At 38.3% G+C, this 23,818-nt stretch overlaps 1 protein-coding gene and 1 pseudogene across 1 annotated transcript in view; one reads left to right on the top strand and one right to left on the bottom strand.

Annotated features, from left to right (window-relative positions):
* Positions 1-23,818, bottom strand: part of EPB41L5 (erythrocyte membrane protein band 4.1 like 5) — a 177,296-nt gene that overhangs the window by 8,072 nt on the left and 145,406 nt on the right. The window contains exons 21-24 of the mRNA XM_037146265.2: positions 17,427-17,517; positions 13,548-13,622; positions 4,228-4,269; positions 3,745-3,875 (exon numbers count right to left, since the gene is read on the bottom strand). Of these exons, the coding sequence (XP_037002160.2) occupies positions 3,745-3,875; positions 4,228-4,269; positions 13,548-13,622; positions 17,427-17,517 (339 nt within the window). The remainder of the gene's footprint in view (positions 1-3,744; positions 3,876-4,227; positions 4,270-13,547; positions 13,623-17,426; positions 17,518-23,818) is intronic.
* Positions 19,698-21,627, top strand: LOC119050249 (heat shock cognate 71 kDa protein-like; annotated as a pseudogene).

The raw sequence follows: 23,818 nt of genomic DNA on the forward strand, positions 1-23,818 counted from the left end.
TTATATGAAATGTTAAAGGGACTTATCTAAGAAAAAGAAGTTAAAGAAACGTGAACAGTGAAAGGACAGCAAACTCACAGTTATTAACAACCACACCTAAAACAAAAGCAAACTAAAAGGACAGCTAGATCAGGAGTGGAAACATAGAAATGAAGATCTCAAGGAGGGTTAGCAACAGGGGAGTGGGAGGAGGAGAAGGGGGGAGAAGGTACAGAAAATAAGTAGCATAGACAGTAGATAGAAAATAGATGGGGGGGGGCAAGAATAGCGTGGGAAATATAGAATCTAAAGAACTTGAGACACATGGTCACAAACTAAAGGGGGGGTAATGGTGGGGATGGGGGTAGGGTGGAGGGGAATGAAGGGGGGAATAGAACAACTGTAACAGCATAATCAATAAAAAAATTTAAAAAAAAGAAGAAGGAAGGTTGAATGTCTCACCTTTCAGTGTGTGAACTTTGAGTTAATATTCCTGTTTTGAGTTCAGGGCCTTATTATAAAAAGAAACACCCAAACTCAGAGCCTCTCTGGCCCAGTACCTCCAGAGGGAATTCTCCAGAATCATACTACCATAGGTAGGTGAGGGAGGGGGAGTGTTTATTTTTTTCACATTTTTTAAATTGTTGTCCAGGTCAGTTGTCTCCATTTCCCCCTCACCACTTCCCCAATTCCAGGCATCCACTCCTCCCACCCTTGATCCTATCCCCCTTTGGCTTTGTCCATGTGTCTTTTAAACATGCTCCTGACAACTGTTCCCCCATTATCCCCTCCCACCTCCCCTCTGGTTACTGTCAGTTTGTTCTTAATTTCAATGTCTCTGGTTATATTTTGCTTGCTCGTTTGTTTTGTTGATTAGGTTCCACTTATAGGCGAGATCATATGGTATTTGTCTTTCACTGCCTGGCTTATTTCACTTAGCACAATGCTCTCCAGATCCATCCATGCTGTCATGAAGGGTAGGAGCTCCTTCTTCCTTCCTGCTGCATAGTATTCCATCATGTAAATGTACCACGGTTTTTTGATTCATTCATTTTCTGATGGGTACTGAGGTTGCTTCTAGCATTTGGCTATTATAAATTGTGCTGGTATGGACATTAGGGTGCCCAGGTTCTTTTGGATTGGTGTTTCAGGGTTCTTAGAGTATAGTCCCAGCAGTGGAATTACCGAGTAAAAGGCAGTTCTATTTTTAGTTTTCTGAGGCAATTTCATACTGTTTTCCAGTCTGCAGTATGGACTAGTCTACTGCACCAGTCTGCAGTCCCACCAACAGTACCCTTTTCTCCACATCGTCTCCAATACTTGTTGTTTGTTGATTTGTTTATGATATGGTTTGTCTTTTTTATTTAATACATTTTATTTTCAGAGTTTTTAAACTGTAAAATTTACATGCAAGTATAACATGTTATATATCTCCCATATAACCAAGTTGAAGAAATAGATATTATTAGTGCCAGAAACCCCTACAAAGCACCCACTTCCCTACTGTATACATCTCTTGATTTGGCCCTTCTCCTAACAACTGTCCTATCCAAAACACAATTATATCTTTTGTGATAATCATTGAGTCCAATTTTTCTTTGTGGCAAATGCTATGCTGAAATGAGTGTGCAGCAGATTTCAGTAAAAGCTATCTCAGAACCTCCCCTTGGGAATCTTCTTCACCTTATTGACAGATAACATAATAGTAAAGCATGAAAGGAAAAGACTAATCAATGTGCAAACAAATATAAATTCTAAAAGACAGAACATTTTTATCCAACAAAGACTTCACTAAAAAACTATAATAAGGTCTACTTCATAATTTTATAGAAAATTGTTACAAAAAAAGAGAAAACTGTTCTAGTAATAGAGAAAAAGAGTTATCCAGTTTCAATTAGGTTGAATTAAGGAAGAGTTGACATTATTTCATTAATATATTTCATTTTATTTTTTCTACAACAGATGCCTAAGAACTGCAATTGAGAAAATTTCCTGAGTTCTAGCCAAGATGGAGGTGTAGGTAGAAGCCCTTCACTTCCTCGCACAACCAATCTAAAATCAATAAACAGCCAGAAGTGCCAGAACATGAAACTGAACGGAACTCCAACCACCAAGGAATTATAGAAACAGTCAACCAGACTAACCAGACTGGTAAGATAGGCGGACAGAGAGAACCTGCAGCAAGGTGACGGACCTTAGGGACGGGGCTGGCTGAATGGGAAACTGAGACTCAGTGCTGACTGTGGACTATGACAGGGGTTGCCACTGTGGGAAAAATTCCCATTCTCACACAAGGGTTCATTGAAAGTGGGGCTAGAGTACAGCAAGTGAGCTGCATTGTTCCCTCTCTTGCCCCTCCCCCACAGACAGTGCCTCAACACAGCACAGCAAGGAGGATTGCCCTGCCCTGGTGAATACCTAAGGCCCCACCCCCTTACAATTTAACAGGTGTACTGAGGCAAAGAAATAGGGCCTAAATGAAAGCACAGAGCAGAACTCCAGAAAGAGAGCTAAATGATGAGGAGATAGCCAACTTATCTGATGAAGAGTACAAAGCCCTGGTAATCAATATGCTCATAGAACTGATATGCTCACAGAGCTGTTTGAACTTGGTTGCAAAATGAAAGAACAAATGCAGGATACCCAAAGTGAAACAAAGCAAAATATTCAGGGAACCAACAGTGACAGGAAGGAAGCCAGGACTCAGATCAATGATTTGGAATAATAGGAAGAAATAAACATCCAACCGAAACAGAATGAAGAAACAAAAATTCAAAAAAAATGAAGAGAAGCTTAGGAACCTCTGGGACAACTTCAAGTGTTCCAATATCTGAATTATAGGTGTGCCAGAAGGAGAAGAACAACAGCAAGAAATTGAAAACTTACTTGAATAATGGAGAACTTTCCCAATCCGGCAAAGGAAATAAACTTCCAGGAAGCCCAGGAAACCCAGAAAGTCCCAAAGAAGTTGGACCCAAAGAAATTGGACCCAAAGAAGAACACACAAAGGCACATCATAATTAAGTTACCCAAGATTAAAGACAAAGACAGAATCTTAAAAGCAGCAAGAAGAAAGGGGACAGTTACCTACAAAAAATTGTCCATCAGACTATCAGCCAATTTCTCAAAAGAAACCTTACAGGCAAGAAGGGGCTGGAAAGAAGTATTCAAAGTCCCAAAAGACAAGGACCTATATCCAAGATTTGCTCTATACAGCAAAGCTATCATTCAGAATGGAAGGGCAGACAAAGTGCTTCTCAGATAAGGTCAAGTTAAAAGAGTTCATCACCACCAAGCCCTTATTATATGAAATGTTAAAGGGACTTATCTAAAAAATTGAAGAAGATCAAAAACTATGAACAGTAAAATCACAATATAATCACAATGATCAACAACTGAACCTAAAACAACAACAAAAACAAATACTAAGCAAACAACTAGAACAGGAACAGAATCAGAGAAATGGACATCACATGGAGGGTTTTCCATGGGGAAAGGGAGGGAAAGAATAGAGGGAGGAAGGTACAGGGTATAAGAAGCATAGTTGGTAGACATAAAATAGACAGGGAGAGTTTAAGAATGGTATAGAAAACAGAGAAGACAAAGAACTTACATGTACAACCCATGGACATGAACTAAGGGGAGGAGGGATGCTGGAGGGTTAAGGGGTACAGGGAAGATGGGGGATAAATGGGGAAAATTGGAAAAACTGTAAAGCAGAATCAATAAAATACACTAAAAAAAAAGAAAAGAAAAGTTCCTCACCTGGTCACAGCATCCACCAAGAATGGTGCTGGGGGAGAGATCAGCGAGGTTCCATCTCTATTACCATGTCCCTCACTCTCCACTAAGGACGGTCCATTTCCTGTGAGTCCATTAGAAAGAACACCACTCTGCTGAGGGAGACATACAACATGTGTGAGTAGAGGTGACTTACCCAAGGGTCAGCACTTCAGCATGACATGTGTCATCTTCCCTAATGAGTATGGTAATAAGGAAGATGATATTGATGATCATGATTGTTTTGGTCTGTCTTTAACCATCCTTCCCTTCAGATTTTTGTTTATACTTTTGTCATCATCTGTAAGCATTTAAAACAGAAAAGTTAAATCACTAGTTTGAAGCCATTAAATCAGTTAAGAGAACTTTGATAACCACCTCTGTTTTTAAAGAAATACAAGAGCCTGATAATCCTTTAGGCCTCACTCTGAAAGGGTAACCAATAGAAAATTACAAATATCAACTTACTGGCACAATCCACCGGGGTGTGATCTTGGATGTTGAAGGTACCTAAAATAAATTTTATATGTGTATTTATTTTTAGGGAACACTTGAGTTATTTTCATAATTATACTCATCACCCTTTCTTCTACTATGAAAGGGACCATTAAGACTATGAAAGGGACCATTAAGTCTTAATGGTCCCTTTGAGCTGACAGGAGCTTAATCCAAGAACCTTTCCTACAACACAGATACCATACCTCACCATTTAAAAGACTCATAATTTTGAGGCTCTCTTTAATCTAAAAATTTACTACTCTAAGAACGCTACTACTTTTAGTTCATTTATTTTTAATTATTTTATTGTTGCTCAGTTACAGTATCTGCATTTACCCCTCACCCCAGCCAAACCCACCTCCCTCCCTTGCTTTCACCCCATCCATTGGTTTTGTCCATGTGTCCTTTAAACATGCTACTCACAACCATTTCCCCTGTTATCCCCTACCACCTCCCTTCTGGTTACTGTCAGATTGTTCTTAATTTCAATGTCTCTGGTTATATTTTGCTTGCTTTTTTCTTTTGCTGATTAGGTTCCACTTAAAGGTGAAATCATAGGGTATTTGTCCCTCACTGTATGGCTTATTTTGCTTAGCATAACACTCTTCAGTTACATCCACACTGTTATAAGGGTAGAAGCTCCTTCTTTCTCTCTGCTGCATAGTACTCCACTGTGTAAATGTACCATAGTTTTCTGATCTTCTCATTTACTGATGGGCACTTAGGCTGCATCCAGCACTTGGCTATTGTAAATTGTGCTGCTATGGACATTGGGGTGCACAGGTTCTTTTGGTGTTTCAGGGCTCTTGGGACCCAGCGGTGAAACTGCTGGGTCAAAAGTTAGTTCCATTTTTAGTTTTCTGAGGAAATTCCATACTGTTTCCACAGTGGCTACACCAGTCTGCATTCCTACCAAATGTGCACCAGGGTTCCCTTTTCTCCACATCCTGTCCAACACTTGTTTATTACTTTGTTTATGATTGCCATTCTGACTGGTGTGAATGGTGTCTCACTGTGGTTTTAATTTGCATCTCTCTGATGGCTAATGATGCTGAGCATCTTTTCACATGTCTCTGGGTCCTCTGTATGTCCTCCTTGGAGAAGTGTCTGTTCAAGTCTTTTGCCCATTTTCTAATTGGGTTTTTGTCTTCGTGAAGTGGAATCATTAGCAAATATGTTTTCCCATATAGTTGGTTCTCTTTTCATTTTAATACTGTTTTCTTTAGCCATGCAGAAGCCTTTTAATTTGATGAGGTCCCATTTGTTTATTCTTTCCTTTATGTCCCTTGCTTTAGGGGACATATCAGTGAAGATGTTGCTATGTTAGAATGTCTGAGATTTTCCTGCCTATGTTTTCCTCTAGGACTTTTATGGTGTCATGGCTTATATTTAAGTCTTTTATCCATCTTAAATTTACTTTTGTGTATTGTGTAAGTTGGTGATTTTCATTTTTTTTTGCATGTAGCCGTCCAGATCTCCCAACACTACTTGTTGAAGAGGCTATTTTTACTCCATTTTATGCTTCCTCCTGCTTTGTTGAATATTAATTGACCATAGAGACTGGGGTTTATTTCTGGGCTCTCTGTTCTGTTCCATTGGTCTATGTGTCTGTTCTTATGCCCGTACCAGGCTGTTTTGATTACAGTGGCCTTGTAATCAGTATGATATCAGGAATTGTGATCCCTCCTACTTTGTTTTTCTTTCTCAAAATTGCTGAAGCTATTCAGGGTCATTTATAGTTCCATAATTTTTGAAGTGTTTGTTCTATATCTGTAAAATATGCTATTGGTACTTTAATGGGGATTGCCTTGAATCTATAAATTTCTTTGGGTAGTATGGATATTTTGATGATGCTCCTTCTTCCAATTGATGAGCATGGTACATGCTTCCATTTACTTGTGTCTTCCTTAATTCAGTGTGGTGTAGTTTTCTGAATACAGGTCTTTTACCTCCTTGGTTAGGTTTATCCTAGCTACTTTAGTTTTCTTTATGCTATAGCCAATGGGATTTTTTCCCTGATTCCTGTTTCTGATATTTCATGTTTGGTGTACAAAAGTGTCTTTGATTTCTGAATATTGACTTTGTATCCTACTCTTTTGCCAAATTCACTTATTAGGTCAAGTGGTTTTTTTGTGGAGTATATAGAATTTTCTATGTACACTATCATGTCATCTACAAACAATGACAGTTTTGCTTCATCTTTTCCAATTTAAATGGCTTTTATTTCTTTTCTTGTCTGAGTGCTGTAGCCAGAACTTCCAGTACTATGTTGAATAGGAGTGGTGAAAGTGGGCCTCCTTGTCTTATTTCTGATCTTAGTGGGAAAACTCTTAAGTTTTTGCCCATTGAGTATGATGTTTGCTGTATATGGTCTCTCATATATGGCCTTTATTACGTTGAGGAATGCTCCCTCTATTCCCACTTTGCTGAGTGTTTTTATCATGAATGGGTGTTGTACCTTATCAAATGCTTTTTCCGCATCTAATGATATAATCATGTGATTTTTGTCTTTGCTTTGTTTATGTGATGTATTACATTTATTGATTTACGAATATTGTACCATCCTTGCATTCCCTGGGATGAATCCCACTTGGTCATGATGTATGATCTTTTTAATGTATTGTTGGATGCAGTTTGCCAATATTTTGTTGAGGATTTTAGCGTCCATGTTCATCAGCGATATTGGCCTGAAGTTTTCTCTCCTTGTATCTTTATCTGGTTTTGGAATTAGAATGATGCTGGTTTCATTTTAAAAAAGTTGGGAGAGTCTTCTATCTTCTTGGATTTTTTTGAATAATCTGTGAAGGATAAGGGTCAGCCCATCCTTAAATGCTTTGTAGAATTCTCCTGTGAAACTGTCTGCTCAGGGCTTTTGTGTGTTGTCAGGAGCTTTTTTATTACTGTTCAATTTCATTTGCTGTTATTAGTCTGTCCAGGCTTTCTGCATCTTCTTCATTTAGTTTTGAAAGATTATATTTTTCTAGAAATCCGTCCATTTCACCTAGGTCTTCAAATTACTTGGCATATAGTTCTTCATAATAATTTCTTAGAATCCTTTGTATTTCTGTGGTATCAGTTGTAATCTCTTCTCTTTTGCTTCTGATTGTGTTTATTTGGGTCCTCTCTCTCTCTTTTCCTTGATGAGTCTGCTTAAAGGCTTGTTGATTTTGTTTATCTTTTCAAAAAACAGCTCCTGGATTTCTTGATTCTTAGAATTGTGCTTTTAGTGTCTATGTCATTTAATTCTGCTCTGATCTTGGTCATTTCCTTCCTTCTACTTGCTCTTGGCTATCTTTGTTGTTGTTCTTCAAGTTCTTGCAGGTGTGGGGTTAGGTTGTTTATTTGAAATGTTTCTATTTTTTTTTAGGTAGGCCTGTATAGCTAGGAACTTTCCTCTCAGGACTGTTTTTTCACTGTGTCCCATAAGTTTGGGTTGTTGTGAGTTCACTTTCATTTGTTTCCAGAAACGTTTTGATTTCTTCCTTGATCTCATTCTTGACCCATTCATTGTTTAGTAGCATGCTATTTAATCTTTATGAGTTTGAGTGTTTTTTAGCTTTTTCCTTGAGGTTGGTTTCTAGTTTCAGTCCCTTGTGGTCAGAGAAAATGCTTGTTGATATGATCTCAATTTTCTTGAATTTGTTCAGGCTTGTTTTGTGTCCTATCATGTGATCTATCTTTGAAAATGTTCCATGTGCATTTGAAAAGCATGTGTATTTTGCATCTTTGGGATGAAAGGCTCTCTCTATATTAGTTAAGTCCATTTGTTCAATGCCACAATATCTCTGTTGATATTCTGTTTGGAAGATCTATCCATTTTTGACAGTGGGGTGTTGAAATCCCCTACTATAATTATGTTGCTGTCAATATCTTTCTTAAAGTCCTCCAAGATATTCTTTATGTATTTGGGTGCATATATATTTACAATGTTTTTGTCTTCTCAATGGATTCTTCCCTTGAGTATTATAAAGTGACCTTCTGGGTCTCTTTTTATGGCCCTTGTTTTGAAGTCTGTTTTATCTGATATGAATATTGCTATCCTGGCTTTTTTTCTTATCCATTTGCTTGGAAGATTTGTTTCCAGCCCTTCACTTTCAGTCCATGTAAATTTTTTTTTCTGAGGTGGGTCTCATGTGTGGGTCATGATTTCTTATCCATTCAGCTATTCTATGTCTTTTGATTGGAGCATTTAATTCATTTATGTTAAAGGTTATTATTGATAGGTACTTATTCATTGCCATTTCAATTCCTTCATACCTGTGTTCCTCTCTGTTACACTCTCTTCCTTTTGTTAAAGCAGACCCTTTAGCATCCCTTGCAGTGCTGGTTTGGAGGAGGTGTATTCTTTGAGGCTTCTTTTGTCTGCGAAATTCCTTATTTGGCCTTTAGTTTTCATTACTTAGAATATTCCTTGTAATCTCTTCTGGCTTGGAATGTTTCCATTGAGAAGTCAGCTGCTAGCCTTATTGGGGCTCCCTTGTATGTTACTTCCTGCTTCTCCTTTGCTGCCTTCAAAATTCTCTCTGTCTTGGAATTTTGCCATTTTAATTATCATGTCTCTTGAAGTGGGCCTCTTTCAGTTCCTTTATATTAGGATTCTCTATGTTTCCTGGATTTGTGTGACCTTTTATCTCATCAAATTAGGAAAGTTTTCCATCATTACTTTTTGAAACAGGTTTCCTATCCCTTGTTCTTCTTCTTCTGGTATCCCTATAATACGGATATTATTCTGTTTCTCATTGTCTTGAATTCCCCTTCCCACCTCTTTGTTCTTTCTGAGTCTCTTTTCCTTTTCTTGCTCTTTCAGGGTGTTTTTCTCTACCTTGTCCTCCAGCTCGCTGATTCGATCCTCTGCTTTATCTAGGCTGCTTTTGATTCCTTCTACTGTGTTCTTCAATTTAGAAATTGTATTCTTCATTTCCTCTTGGCCCTTGTTGATAGTTTCTATTTACTTTTTCATGTTGATATAGTTTGCACTGAGTTCATTGTAGTTTCCCATCATTCTCTGTGAGCTCACTGAGCTTCTTAAAAACCATTGCTTTAAACTCAATATCTGATAGCTGACTTGCCTCTATTTCATTTAGCATTCTTTCTAAGGTTTCCTCCTTTCTTTTCATTTGAGGGTTCTTTGTCTTCCCATTGTTTGTGAGACTCTTCTTGTTAGCCTCTTAATTAATCTGTTCTGACTCCCTGGTTTTATGGTGTGAACTTCTATGACAGAAGACCTGTGAGATTCAGTAGTGCAGTCTCCTTGATCTCCTGAGCTTGCTTGTCTTGGGCTGTTGATTATGTTGGCTCTCCATATGTCGTTAGGTTTTGATTGCTGTTAGTGGGTCCTGCCCTCCAGGTGCTTAACTGAGGGTCACTCCATCCACCACATCCTGTATTCTGTTGTGCAGGTGTGGACAAGTTGTGTTGAAAGTGGTTCTTCTGTCTGTATGAGGTTTTGAGGCTTCTCTCTTACTATTGTTCAGTTGTTTGTTTTGGGTAATTTCTCCACCATTCAGTTGTATTTCCAGATCAGTCCTGGATGGAGGTTATTGTGGCTTCCACTCGCTCCTTCACCTTCTTCTGTTGTTATCTGTTGTTGGTTCCTTTGTTGGTGGGTTTCCTCTTCCATTAGGTATACTGGTGTTCATAGCTCCAACGTACTTTCTATTCCCATCCTGCTCCCAGCTTGGTAGTAATTTGAGGACAGTGGCATGTGGTTCTCTGTATGGGACTCTAGGTCTCCAGCTCCAGAGAGAAAGAGAGAGAGAGAGAGAGAGAGAGAGAGCGTGAGCGCAGACCTTGCTCTCTAAGTACTGAATCTGTTGGTTTTGACCAGTCTGGGGGCTGCCTCTACTTTCAGTTGTTCATTTAATAGAACTTTTCCCCACTGGAGCATCAATTTAACATTTTATTTTCTGAAATTTTAGTTCATTACAAATCATAGCCTTCTTAGTAGGATTCTGAAGAATGAGTTGTTACAAATCAAAATGAATAAAACAAAACATACATAGGAAAAAAAATCTGTTTACATATTGGTATGTGTATAGGTAACAGCAATAAGAACACCCATGTTGGTCCTGCTTCATAGGGCCCTTTTTAGATTCATTTTAATGTTTAATTTTCTAGATCTTACTTTTATTTGTAGAATTATAAGCTAATAAACTCCTCCACTTCATAGAAACTTAGACTAGACTTTGCACTGATAATCTTAATAGTCTTCTGATAAAAAAAATAAATATAAATCCAGATCTTGATGAGTTGGGTAATCATCAGAGGAATACAATTACAAAGCATGATTTTCCAAATAATATTAAGAAATGGACTTTTACCACAGGACATAAAAGAGAGAGAGAGAAAAAAATAAACAAACAAAAAATAGCCTGGCAAACATAGGTCCTATAATTACCTTACTTAAAGTAAACATAAGTGGATTAAACTCAGTCAGAGAATGCAGACTCTCAAAAATATTTTGAAAACAAGATCCAGCAAAATATTGTTCACAAAAGGTCCATTTAAAACCAAGAGATCCAGAAAGATTGAAAATAAAAGGACAGAAAACTATATATAAGGAAATACAAACTTAAAAGAAAGCTAGGGAATTCAGACTTCTGGCTAAGATGGAGGAATAGGTAGAGACACACTGTGCCTCCTCACACAACCAAAACAAGCACATCAAAAATTTAGAAACAAAAAAGCAACCAGTACTGAAAGAAAATTGAACTGTATGGAAGTCTAACAACCAAGGAGTTAAAGTAGACACACTCATCCAGACTGGTAGGACTGGTAGGAGTTGGGTGGCTGTGAGGAGAGGGGTCGCTGCAAAAAACGTGGTGGCTGGCGAACCCCAGGCCCAAGGCAGCAGCTGGCAAACCCTGGGCGCATGCGCAGCAGTGGGAGGACCCAGCAACGTGGCAGATTATAGAACATGGCACGGTGTGCAAGGTGGCTGGTGGACCATGTGGTCCCACATTCCTGTAGAGATAAACCAGGCAAAACTGGGGAGAGAGACAGACTGCACAACTTAGGGCTCCAGCATGGGGAAATAAAGCCTCAAAACACCAACTGAAAACACCTGTGGGAGTCTCTTCAGTCTCACAGGAGAATTCGTTGGAGAGACCCACAGGGTCCTAGAACATACACAAACCCACTTACACAGGAATCAGCACCAGAAGGGCCCAGTTTGCTTGGATGAAGTGGTGGAAGGAACTGAAATCTGGCAGAGAGAGGAGCAAGAACCATTGCTCCCTCTCGAACCCTTGCCCCACAGTGTCACAACCCAGCAACTGGGTTGCCCTGCCTGGGTGAACAACTAAGGCTCTGACCCTCACTACATAATAGGCACATCAAGAAAAAAAATGGCCCGAAAGAAAGAACAGATGAAAGCTCCAGAAAAAAATACAACTAAGTAATGAAGAGATAGCCAACCTATCAGATGCACAGTTTAAAGCACTGGTGATCAGGATGCTCACAGAATTGGTTGAATTTGGTTGCAAATCAGATAAAAAAATGAAGGCTATGCTAAGTGAAATGAAAAAAAAAACATACAGGGAAACAATAGTGATGAGAAGGAAACTGGGACTCAAATCAATGGAGTGGACCAGAGGGAAAGAAAGAAACAAGCAAACAGAAAAGAAGGAAGAAACAAGAATTCAAAAAAAATGAGGAGAGGCTTAGAAACCTCCAGGACATCTTTAAACACTCCAACATTTGAATTATAGGGGTACCAGAGGGGAAGAGAAACAGCAGCAAGTGGAAAATTTATTTGAACAAATAATAAAGAAGAACTTCCCCAATATGGCAAAGGAAATATACTTCCAGGACGTACATGAGGCTCAGAGAGTCCCAAAGAAGTTGGACCTGAGGAGGAACAAATGAAGGCACATCATCGTTACATTAGCCAAGATTAAAATGAAGGAGAATCCTAAAAGCAGCAAAAGAAAAGGAGACAGTTACCTGCAAAGGACTTCCCATCAGAATGTCAGCTGGTTTCTCAAAAGAGACCTTACAAGCAGGAAAGGGCTGGAAAGAAGTATTCCAAGTCATGAAAGGCAAAGATCTACATCCAAGATTACTCTATTCAGCAAAGATTTCATTTAGAATGGAAGGGCAGATAAAGTGGTTCTCAACTAAGGTCGAGCTAAAGGAGTTCATCATCACCAAGCCCTTATTACATGAAATGTTAAAGGGACTTATCTAAGAAAAAGAAGATAAAAAAATATGAACAGTAAAATGACAACAAACTTAGTTATTAACAACTGAACCTAAAAGAAAAGAAAAAAAACAAAAAACCCAAAAATTAACTAGGCAAACTACAACAGGAACAGAATTACAGAAATGGAAATCAGATGGAAGGTTACCAGCAAGGGAGTTGGAAGGGAGAGAATGGGGGGAAAGGTACAGGGAATAATAAGCATAAATTGTAGGTACAAAATAGACAGGGGTAGGTTAAGAATAGTATAGGAAATGTAGAAGCCAAAGAACTCATATGTATCAAAACCACAATTGCTATCCCTTCCCCCAACTCTCAACCTGTTCAAATGGGTTAAAATCCTAAATGTGAAAGATGTAATAAAATTATAGCTAATATAGAAAAACTAAAAGTTTCTCGGGCCCCATCCTATACTTACCAAATCAGAAACTTTGAGGGTAGAATCTAGCAATCAGTGTTTTAATTACTTGCAGGTGATTCTATTCCCTACCCAAGCTTGAGAACTAAGGATCTAAGCAAACATCCAGCACCATAAAAAGTACCATCTGTACTTCCAAACCTTTGGAATGATATCTAGTTCCTACAGGAATTCCTGTCATATTACTCATAAGGCACTAAGTGAGTTATCTGTATACCTTTCATCCAACAAGGTTTTAAGTTTCAAGGGGAAAGGAACTATTGTATTATGGTCACAGTACTGCACATGGCATCTCCCATACTGCAGCAATGATCAATATGTTCAATGCCATCCATTCTTATGCTCCCAGCTTTCTGTAAATTAAAAAAAAAATTAAACACATCCTCATTGTCTTAACTCTTTTGAAGCTGGTTTGTCACCACATTTCCTCTGTTATTTACAGTATAGTGCTGAATTACAAATAGGCTTATTGTGTGACACTGCAGAGTGCCACACACAGTCGAACTGGCAGAATTTTACAACACAGAAGGCGATGCTAAGTGGTTACTGAAATATGAGCTCTTATTATGTAAGAGGCTTTATTAAATTGTAAAAAAGGCAAAAATTGGAATATAGTGGCAACATTTTCAAAACAGAAATTCCTTTCCATTCGCTCTTTTAAAGAATATTTACCTGAGGTGTGACTGTATGGTCAATTAGGTTCTCAGTTAAAGATAAAAGCAAAGCATCCAATTCATCTGCGGCATCCTATGGAGACAAAATATATATAGTTGTTAAATGACACACTAATCAATCATCAGACAAATTTTTTCACATCCTTTCAATTTATAATTCTGACCCAGGTTTAACTGGTGCTAAACTTTAAACAAACAGGGACATTCAGGAATTAGGGTTATTATGGATTCCACTTTTGCTTGGAGGGGAACCTAGACTACAATCAGAATATTAAAAAGCTAGCTGTTATGTGAATTTGCAGATACTATTCCTTTTGGTGAGACAACACTTGGGAATGGTTGAGTGTCAGGCTCCTAAACTAGAAGAGAGAGGTAGGAAATTCAGCACAGAAGACAGGTGAGTAAGGAGATGCTTCCTCTTCTCTCTTTTTTTTAAAGGAGATGCTTCTTTATCCAGATGCCTGGGAGCTTCACTGTTTTTTGAAAAAGAGGACAATATAAACGTCTCCCATTAAACTTTAATGAACACATTTGTTCAATTATTATTTGAGGCACTTTATGGAAGATGTAGTTCTGTACTGCAGAGCGTGTGTGCACATGTGCATGTGTGTATGTGTGTTGTTTGTAGGGACAGAAAGAACTTTAAAAATACAAAAGATAAAGTTCCAATCTGGAAATAAGGGACATAAGCACCTAAAGTATAGTACATAACAAAAAAGGCCTTTCATTTATACAATTCCATTTCTATCTACTCACTTTCAGGCCATGGTGAATTTCCTGTTCATGTTTCAATGTCCAATTTTAATCACAAAATGGAAAAAGTTCTGTTTTCTTTGTCTCCCTCCTCCTATCCCATGCCCCCCACCCCGTGGCCCGGGTGAGTGTTCCAAAACAGCGTGTGCAGACTTCTACCACAATGTATTAAAATTCTCCCTCCCAGGGGACTATAAGCCAAAAAAAAAAAACAAAAAAAACAATCCATGTTTCATTCGATTTTAATTTCCAAAGCCTAGCATGATGTCTAGTATATATTACATATGCACAAATCTTTTAACTAAATGTTCTTCTCTATTCCAAAAACTCTTAGGTTCCACCTAACATTTTCAATGATCTGTCAAAGATGTCAATATATCTGTTTAGAATTCTAATTAGCAGAAAGGAAGCTCCTGGTTGTTTCATTTTTTAACCCAAAATTCTGAAAAATCATACACCTAAATGATAACTAGACTATTTTTGGGTAGTGGGAAGAATATATTGATTTCTACTTTTTTCCTTTTTTGAAATAGTTGGTAAATTTCTTTTTTTTTTCCTGTGATTGTTAAACTTTTAATGGATTAGATGCCAGTAATTTCTTATAAGCAATTATTTCTTGCCAAAAAGTACAAGTATGTGAAATTTTTTTTTTGGCTGTTTTTTTTTTAATTTTATTTAGTTATTTTTCAAGTACAGTTTTTTGTCTATTTTTCCCATCCCAGCCTCCCCCACCCCTTGCTCCCCACCTCCTTCCCATTTCCACCACCCCCCTTAGTTCTCGTCCCTGTGTCCTTCCTATTTGTTCCTCCAAATCCCTCCCCCTTTTTCCCCTTAACTTCCCTTCCTTCTCCCCTCTGGTCACTATCCCCTTGTTCTCTATTTCATTGTCTTTGTTTTTTGGGTTTTTTATTTTTTCTGCTTGCTTGTTTGTTTTGTTGTTTAGCTTCCTGTTAAAGGTGAGATCATATGGTATTTGTCTTTCAGAACCTGGCCTATTTCACTCAGCATAATGCTTTCCAGTTCCATCCATGTTGTTGCAAAGGGTAGTAGCTCCTTCTTTCTCTCTGCAGCATAGAATTCCATTGTGTATATGTACCACAATTTTTGGATCCATTCATTTACTGATGGGCACCTAGGTTGCTTCCAACTCTTGGCTATTGTAAATTGTGCTGCTATGAACATTGTGGTTTATAGGTTCTTTGACATTGATGTTTTAGGATTCTTAGGATATAATCCCAGCAGTGGAATTGCTGGGTCAAAAGGCAGGTCGATTTTTATTTTTCTGAGAAAAATCCATACTGTTTTCCATAATGGTTGTACCAGTCTGCACTCCCACCAACAGTGAACTAAGGACCCCTTTTCCCCACAACCCCTCCAACATTTGTTGTTTGTTGCTTTGTTTATGATAGCCATCCTGACTGGTGTAAAGTGGTATCTCATTGTGGTTTTAATTTGCATTTCTCTGATAGCTAATGATATTGAGCATCTCTTCATGTGTCTCTGAATGTTCTGTATGTCCTCCTTGGAGAAGTGTTTGTTCAAGTCCTTTTCCCATTTTCTAATTGGGTTGGGTGTCTTCTTAGAGTGGAGTCGTGTAAGTTCTTTGTATATTTTAGAGATTAAACCTTTGTCTGAGGTATCATTGGCAAATATGTTTTCCCATACAGTTGGTTGTCTTGCTAATTTAATACTGTTTTCTTTAGCCATGCAGAAGCTTTTTATTTTGATGAGATCCCATTTGTTTATTCTTTCCTTTACATTCCTTGCTCTAGGGGACATATCAGTAAAGAAGTTGCTGCCTGAAATATCTGAGATTTTCTTGCCAATGTTCTCCTCTAGGACTTTAATGGTATTATGACTTACATTTAAGTCTTTTATCCACCTTGAATTTATTTTGGTGTATGGTGTAAGTCTGTGCTCAAGTTTCATTTTTTTGCATGTAGCTGTCCAGTTCTCCCAACACCATTTGTTGAAGAGGCTATCTTTACTCCATTTTATGTTACTGCCCCCTTTGTCGAATATTAATTGACTGTAGAGAGTTGGGTTGATTTCTGGGCTCTCTGTTCTGTTCCACTGGTCTATGTGCCTGTTTTTATGCCAGTACCAGGCTGTTTTGATTACAGTGGCCTTGTAATACAGTTTGATATCAGGTATTGTGATCCCCCCTACTTTGTTCTTCTTTCTCAAAAGAGCAGTTGCTATTCGAGCTCGTTTATGGTTCCATATAAATTTTCGAAGTGTTTGTTCTATGTCTGTGAAATATGCCATTGGTACTTTAATAGGTATTGCATTGAATCTGTATATTGCTTTGGGTAGTATGGACATTTTGATAATGTTAATTCTGGTAAATTTCTACAATAAATGTTCTTATGCAATAAAAAAAGCATAAAGGTAACTGTTCATTTATAAGAACAATTAAAATTTTTTTTATTTATCTGCAGAAGGGAAGGGAAGGAGAGAGGGAGAGAAATATCAATGTATGGTTGCTTCTTGTGCATCCCCTGCTGGGAACTGGCCCCTGCTGGGAACTGGCTTGCAATCCAGGCATGTGCACTGATGGGGAATCGAACCGCGATCTTTTGGTTTGCAGGCCCGTGTTCAATCCATTGAGCTACACCAGCCAGGGCCCATTTACAAGAACAATTTTTCATTTAACTTGCAAATTAAAACATTCACTGGGCAGTGAACTAGGTTCTATGATGTCTGAATTGGTGAGGGTGTGGCAGCTCTGATGAGCTGGTTACACTGCAACATGATGACAGGTTGCTGCTATTTCAGAAAGTTTATTTCTGAATAATTAGTGTCTACTATGTGTCACGTACAGTTTGAGACACTAGGGAAGTACTGCCAGCATCCAAAAAACCAAAAACCAAAACAAACAAACAAACAAAGGCCGCCCCAAACCCAAAACACCAACAAATAATACAAAAACTGGAGAAAAATCCCTGACATCTCATGGTAAGGGATTTCACAACAGGACTCTCCCTAAAGAATTCAGGCTCAATGGTTTTCTCATGACTTAAGTTCTGGTGTGAATCAGAAATCACCAGATGTCCATGGTTGTACTACAGGATTCAAATCAGTATGGTCTTTGGGGAAAACCTTAAAAACTAAGCATTGTTACCTTTAGAGCAGAACCACTTCCTGCAGGTGTGGTGTGCACTGGAGCAAGAGAATCTTCAGGAAGGGGCATATGATTCTCATTTAATATGGAACTGGGAAGAAAATATAAATTCATATTATGGATGACCTATATGGGTATAAGCATTATTTTCAAAGAAAAGGTTTGGGAAAGAAGTATAACAAATTCATTGGGAGAATAAGAAATTATAATTTGTGAGGAGCATGATAACAGTCAAGGTCATACTAATATGCTTCTGTGAAACCCTTTCCCACCCACCACACAACAGTTTCAAATCCAGGTTAGACTCACTCACAGATCAATCAAAGTGTGGGCTACTTTCCCTCCTAAATCTCACTGAAACAACAAAAAAGATTTATCTTGAAAAGAAAGGCAGTTACACAAAAAAGACAGATCAATAGATTGATTTTTAAAAACTGTTACCAAAGACATGAATGAGAAAGCTCAGTGGAACAGAAATTATACAGAATACCTCAGATATGGGAGAACTGCCAGGAAATCATAAGGAGAAGCCCCCATTTAAGGACAAAGGTTGGAGACCTCTGCTGAGAAAGAAGCAACACCTAGAATGCTCTGTTACAACAGGACCAGCCAGGGGAGAAGATGCCAGAGAATGTTACTGGTAGGCTCGGTAGTAATGACAAGGGGGTCTAACCCCAGATAAGAACACGAATAGGAACAATCTTACAGACAGATTAAACACCAGGGATAAAGAGGGGAAATGTACAGCCAAAGGTCATCATCTAGCAGGAAATCCCAGTCCTCTCCAGTATCATTGAAAAGTGTCCAAACAATAGGAGCACTTCTGTCCAATCCTATTAATGAGACCGTGAAAAACAAGAGATAAATCCTAGGTTGGAAAAGTCAGACATAATTAGTGAAGTGAAAGCTAGGACTGTTGCATCCATAACACTAAGGCAAATAGAGGCAAGGAGATAAAAAGAAAGAAGGAATAGTTATGAAAAACACAGAAGATATTTCAACTAATGGATATTCAAAAAAATAATGGCTTATGATTTTCCAGAACTGAAAAAAGACACAGGTCTTCAGATTAAAAATACCAACAAGAATTTTAAAAATAAACCTATTTTTGGGCATACAGTAATGAAAATGCAGAATGTCAAGAATAAGAAGTAAAATTTAAAGGCTACCAAAGAGAAAGAATGACTTTGTGCTTTGGAAAGAACAGTTTGGACAAAATAAGTTGATGTAAGAAACAGTGGGCATTAAAAGAAGTGAAGTACGTTTTACAATGAATTCTCCCAACTCTTGGACAAAAGATTAGTCCCAAGTAATTTACACTGTTGCCAAACATGGAAGGAAGCAGAGGAAAAGCTTCTGCATCCATTCTGCTCCTAGGTACAAACCTTAAATAATCCTCATAACAGCCCTTGCCAGTGTGGCTCAGTTAGTTGGAGCACTGTGCAGCAACTGAAAGGTTGTGGTGCAGGTTCAATTCCCAGTCAGGGCACATATCTAGGTTGTGGGTTCAATCTCTGGTCTGGGTGCAGATAATCCCCAGTCCAGTATTGTACAGGAGGCAGCCAATTGATGCTTCTCTCTCGCATTGCTGTTTCTCTCTCTCTCCCTAAAAGTAATTTTAAAAATGTCCTTGGGTGAGGATAAAAAAAAATCCTCCTAACACGTGTGTATACAGAGGAACACACACAATGTTAACTTGGAACAAACATCTGTCCATCAATGAAAGAATGAATAAAGTGTGCCAATGACTTAAGTGTCATTACTCATGTAATGGCAGTTAATGTGAAGAAACCAGAGATAATTTTAAAAAATACAAATATGTAAAAATCCCCCACTGAATTTTGCACTTTATGTGGGTGAATTGCATAGTATTTGAATTATACATCCATAAAGCTGTTAGTAAAAAATGATCTGAATAGAATTTCTCAAACAAGAAAAGATATTTGATATCTTTAGTCCTTGGGTAAATGAAAATCAAAACTTTAAGGAGGCGCCACTTCATATTCACTAGAATAAATATGATTTTAAAAGTGGAGAATAATAAGCATTGGCAAGGACATGGAGAAATTGGACCCCTTGTACATTGCTGGTGGGAATGGGAAATGTAGCTGTTCTGGAAGAGAGTCTGGCAGTTCCTCAGAACATTAAACATAGAGTAATCACATGATTCAGCAATACCCCTCCTGAGTATATATTAAAAAGAACTGAACACGGGGATAGATGTTCCATCCAATCTGGGTCTTTGCAAGCCCTACGTGCACTGAAGCAACCATGTTTAAGGGAGCTGCAGTTGGTATTGACCCTGGCACCACCTACTCTTCCGTGGGTGTCTTCTAGCATGGAAAAGTAGAAATAATTGCTAACAATCAGGGCAAATGAACCACTCCAAGTTATGTCATTTTACTGATACTGGATGATTGAATCAGTGATGCTGAAAAGAATCAAGTTGCAATGAGTCCTACGAACATGTTTTTTTTGATGCCAAAAGCTTAATATGATGATGCCGTTGTCCAATCTGACATGAAGCATTGGACCTTCATGGTGGTGAATGATGCTGACAGGCCCAAGGTCCAAGTAGAATAGAAGGGAGAGACAAAAAGTTTCTATCCATAAGAGGTGTCATCTATGGTTTTGACAAAGATGAAATCACAGTAGCCTACCTTGGAATGACTGTTACCAATGCTGTCATCACAGTACCTGCCTACTTCAATGACTCAGCATAAGGCTACCAAAGATGTTGGAACTACTGCTGGTCTCAATGTACTTAGAATCATCAATGAGCCAACTGCCACTTTTGTTGCTTACAGCTTAGACAAAAAGGTTGGAGCAGGACTGGAAAGAAACATGCTGATGTTTCACTTGGGAGGTGGTACTTTCGATCTTTCAGTTCTCACAATTGAAGTTGGAATCTTTGAGGTCAAATCTGCAGCCAAGAACACTCCAGTAGAGAAGACTTTGGCAACCAAATGGTCAACTATTTTATTGCAGAGTTCAAGGGCAAGCATAAGGGAGACATCAGTGAGAACAAGAGGGCTGTTCATTGCCTTTGTACTGCTTGTGAACGTGCTAAGTGTACTCTCTCTTCTAGCAGCCAGGCCAGTATGAGATTGACTCACTCTATGAAAGAATCAACTTCTATACTTTATCACTCATGCCCGATTCGAAGAACTGAATGCTGACCTTTTCCATGGCAGCCAGGACCATGTAGAGAAAGCCCTTCAGGATGCCAAGCTTGACAAGTCCTAGGTCCATGATGTTGTCATCATGGATAATTCTACCTGTATCCCCAAGATTCAGAAATTCCTGAAGGACTTTTTTCATGGAAAATAGTTGAATAAGAGCATCAGCACTGATGAGACAGTTGCTTATGGTGCAGCTGCCCAGGCAGCCATCCTCTTTGGAGACAAATCCAAAACTACTAAAGATTTGCTGCTGTTGGATGTCACTCCTCTTTCCCTTGGCATGGAGACTGTTGGTGGAGTCATGACTGTCCTCGTCAAATGCAACAGTACCAGTCCTACGAAGCACCCACAGACCTTCACTACCTTCTCTGACAACCAGCCTAGTGAGCATGCCATGACCAAGGATAACAACTTGCTTGGCAAGTTTGAATTCACAGGCATCCTTGTGCATCTTGCAGTGTTCCTCAGACTGAAGTCACTTTTAATACTGATGCCAATGGCATCCTCAATGTCTCTGCTGTGGATAAGAGTACAGGAAAAGAGAACAAGATTACCACCACTGATGACAAGGGGCATCTGAGCAAGGAAGACATTGATCCCATGGTCCATGAAGCTGAGAAGTACAAAGCTGAAGGTGAGAAGCAGCGGAACAAGGTGTCTTCCAAGAATTCACTCAAATCTTATGCATTCAACATGGAGATGAAAAACTTCAAGGCAAGACTGATGATAAGGGCAAATAGAAGATTCTTGTATGCAGTTAAATCAGCTGGCTTGATAAGAACCAGACTACAAAAAACAAAGAATTTGAACAGCAGCAGAAAGGGCTGGAAAAAGTCTGCAACTCCGCCAGTACCAAGCGGTGTGAGAACGCAGAAGGCACCCCAGGAGGAATGCCGGGGGTGGCACGTCCTAGTGGTAGAGCCCCTCCGTCTGATGGTGCCTCCTCTGGTTCACCACTGAAGAGGCTTATGAAGCCAACCTTAAGCACAGACTTAGCACTGTTCCACACAAAACACTGAAAGTATCAAATTGTAGCAAATTCCATACCAGTTTTAGAGTTGAGCTGCTGTATAGTACATAACCTAGCATTCTTGATCCCTGAACATGGACTATATGCTTCAGAAAAGGAAATAATGCACTTTATAGTAAAGTGAAAAATGGAATGTTTTAAATAAAACAAAAATTGGCACCATTAAAAAAAGAGAACTGAACACATGTGTATAAAAATTCTTATATGTGAATGTTCAGAGTAGCTTTATTCATCATAGCCAAAAAGTGGAAACAACATAAATGTCCAAAAGATGATAACCAATGTGTTATATTTATACAATGAAATATTATTCCACTACAAAAAAGGGTGAAGTACCAATACATACTACAATATGGATGAACCTTGAAGACATTGTGTTAAATGCAAGAAACCAGACACAAAAGCCACATACTGTACGACTGCGTTTATTAGAACTGTCCAGAGTAAGCAATTCCAGTAGAGGCAGCTGATAGAACAGTGGTTGTAGGAGCCGGGGCAGGGGTGAGGGGAGAAGGAATGTGGGGAGACCAAATGGGTATGGCGTTTCTTTTACCACCAGAGGGGTGATGACAATATTATGGAATTAGACAGTGGTAATAGTTGCAAAATTCATTAGTTTAGTAAAATGCACTGAATTTTATACTTTTAAAAGATAAATTTTAAGTTTTATGGAATGAGAATTACAACTCAATAAAAAGATAAAAGAATAAATGGTCTAAATCTACAATAGCAAAATGTGAAAGTAAGATAAAGCTTGGTATTTGGTACACAGATATGTATTATATAATCTCCATAGTTTTCTCTATGACTGAAACATGCATTTCTAAAAGGAGGACACAGTAACTTTTTAAAAAGTGTGGTATGGTACAAACAAAAATACCAGTTTCACAGAAGAAGAATAGGTCTAGAAATAGACCAATGTTTAAATTAAACAAGAACTTAGTATAAATGAGTACTTATTTTAAAGGATGCATTTCGAATCCTAGCAGAAAAAGATTATTCAAAATATCAACAGCCATTCAGAAAAACAAATCTGGAAGTACATTCTATGCTCTGTCCAGCTTTAAGAGCTTGATAAAACTGGGAAGCTCTATCCCCATTATCTTTCCCTTGGCCAAAAGAAAAAAAAAGTAATGAGGTTATTCTAAAAGGCTCTGATAATAACAATAGTATTAAAAATGTTGTGGGTCAATTGGTTTACTGGAGTGAATTTAAAGGTTAAGTTGAAAATCCAGTTTTACACTGACTACTAATTAGTATGTTTGTTGAATACTAACTACAAAGTCCTGTATACAAAGCCTGCTATATTCTTAAGTGTTATATGCATTACAGTATCTGGAACCAAATATAATCAGAAAACACTCCACTGAGTAAGTTTATAATGAGGAAAAAACATCATTCATTCATTCATTCATTCATTCAACACTGTTTAGCATCAACTAAGTACAGAACACTGGATACTCAGTGATGAAACAAAATGGCATACAGCAGGGAATAAAAGCCTAGCAAGATGAATAAATAGCATAATACTCATTAAAGAAAAGAGAGACAGAATAGAGCTTTGAAAGAAAAGCAGAAAAATGTGCTCAAATATGAGAACCCATAGTCAAAGAATTTTTTTATAAGAACAAGGTCATTGTGAAGACAGGATGGCACTGAAGTTAACTACTATACTTAAGAGAAATAATACATATTCCTCCCAGGTACCTAATAAGATTAAAAATACCTGCAGCTTGGCTGGTGTGGCTCAGTGGGCTGAGTATCAGCCTGTGAACCAAAAGGTCACCAGTTTGATTCTCAGTGAGTACACATGCCTGGGTTGCAGGGCAACCAATAAATGTTTCTCTTTCTCTCTTTCTCCTTCTCTTCCCCTCTCTCTAAAAAAATAAATAAAAATCTTTAAAAAATATCTGTAAAAGATGTTTTTGCTCTGTAGTTTAAAGCAACTGAGGAGAGACTTCCGCCAAGATGGAGACGTAGGTAGAACCACCTTGCCTCTGTGCACAACCAAATCTAAGAACAACTATTTTTAACAACAATAAACACAACCAAGCCACACAGAAAATTGACAATACGGAGTCCAAAGACAACTAAATGCTCAGCTAAACCGGTAAGAGAAGCGAAGCCAGCAGCGGAGCAGGTTGGCAAGAAAAAATCCCCGGGTGGTATGCGGTGCGCAA

This window comes from Artibeus jamaicensis, unplaced genomic scaffold, assembly GCF_021234435.1.
Source record: "Artibeus jamaicensis isolate MK-2021 breed Jamaican fruit bat unplaced genomic scaffold, CSHL_Jam_final contig_463, whole genome shotgun sequence".
Lineage (NCBI taxonomy): Eukaryota > Metazoa > Chordata > Mammalia > Chiroptera > Phyllostomidae > Artibeus > Artibeus jamaicensis.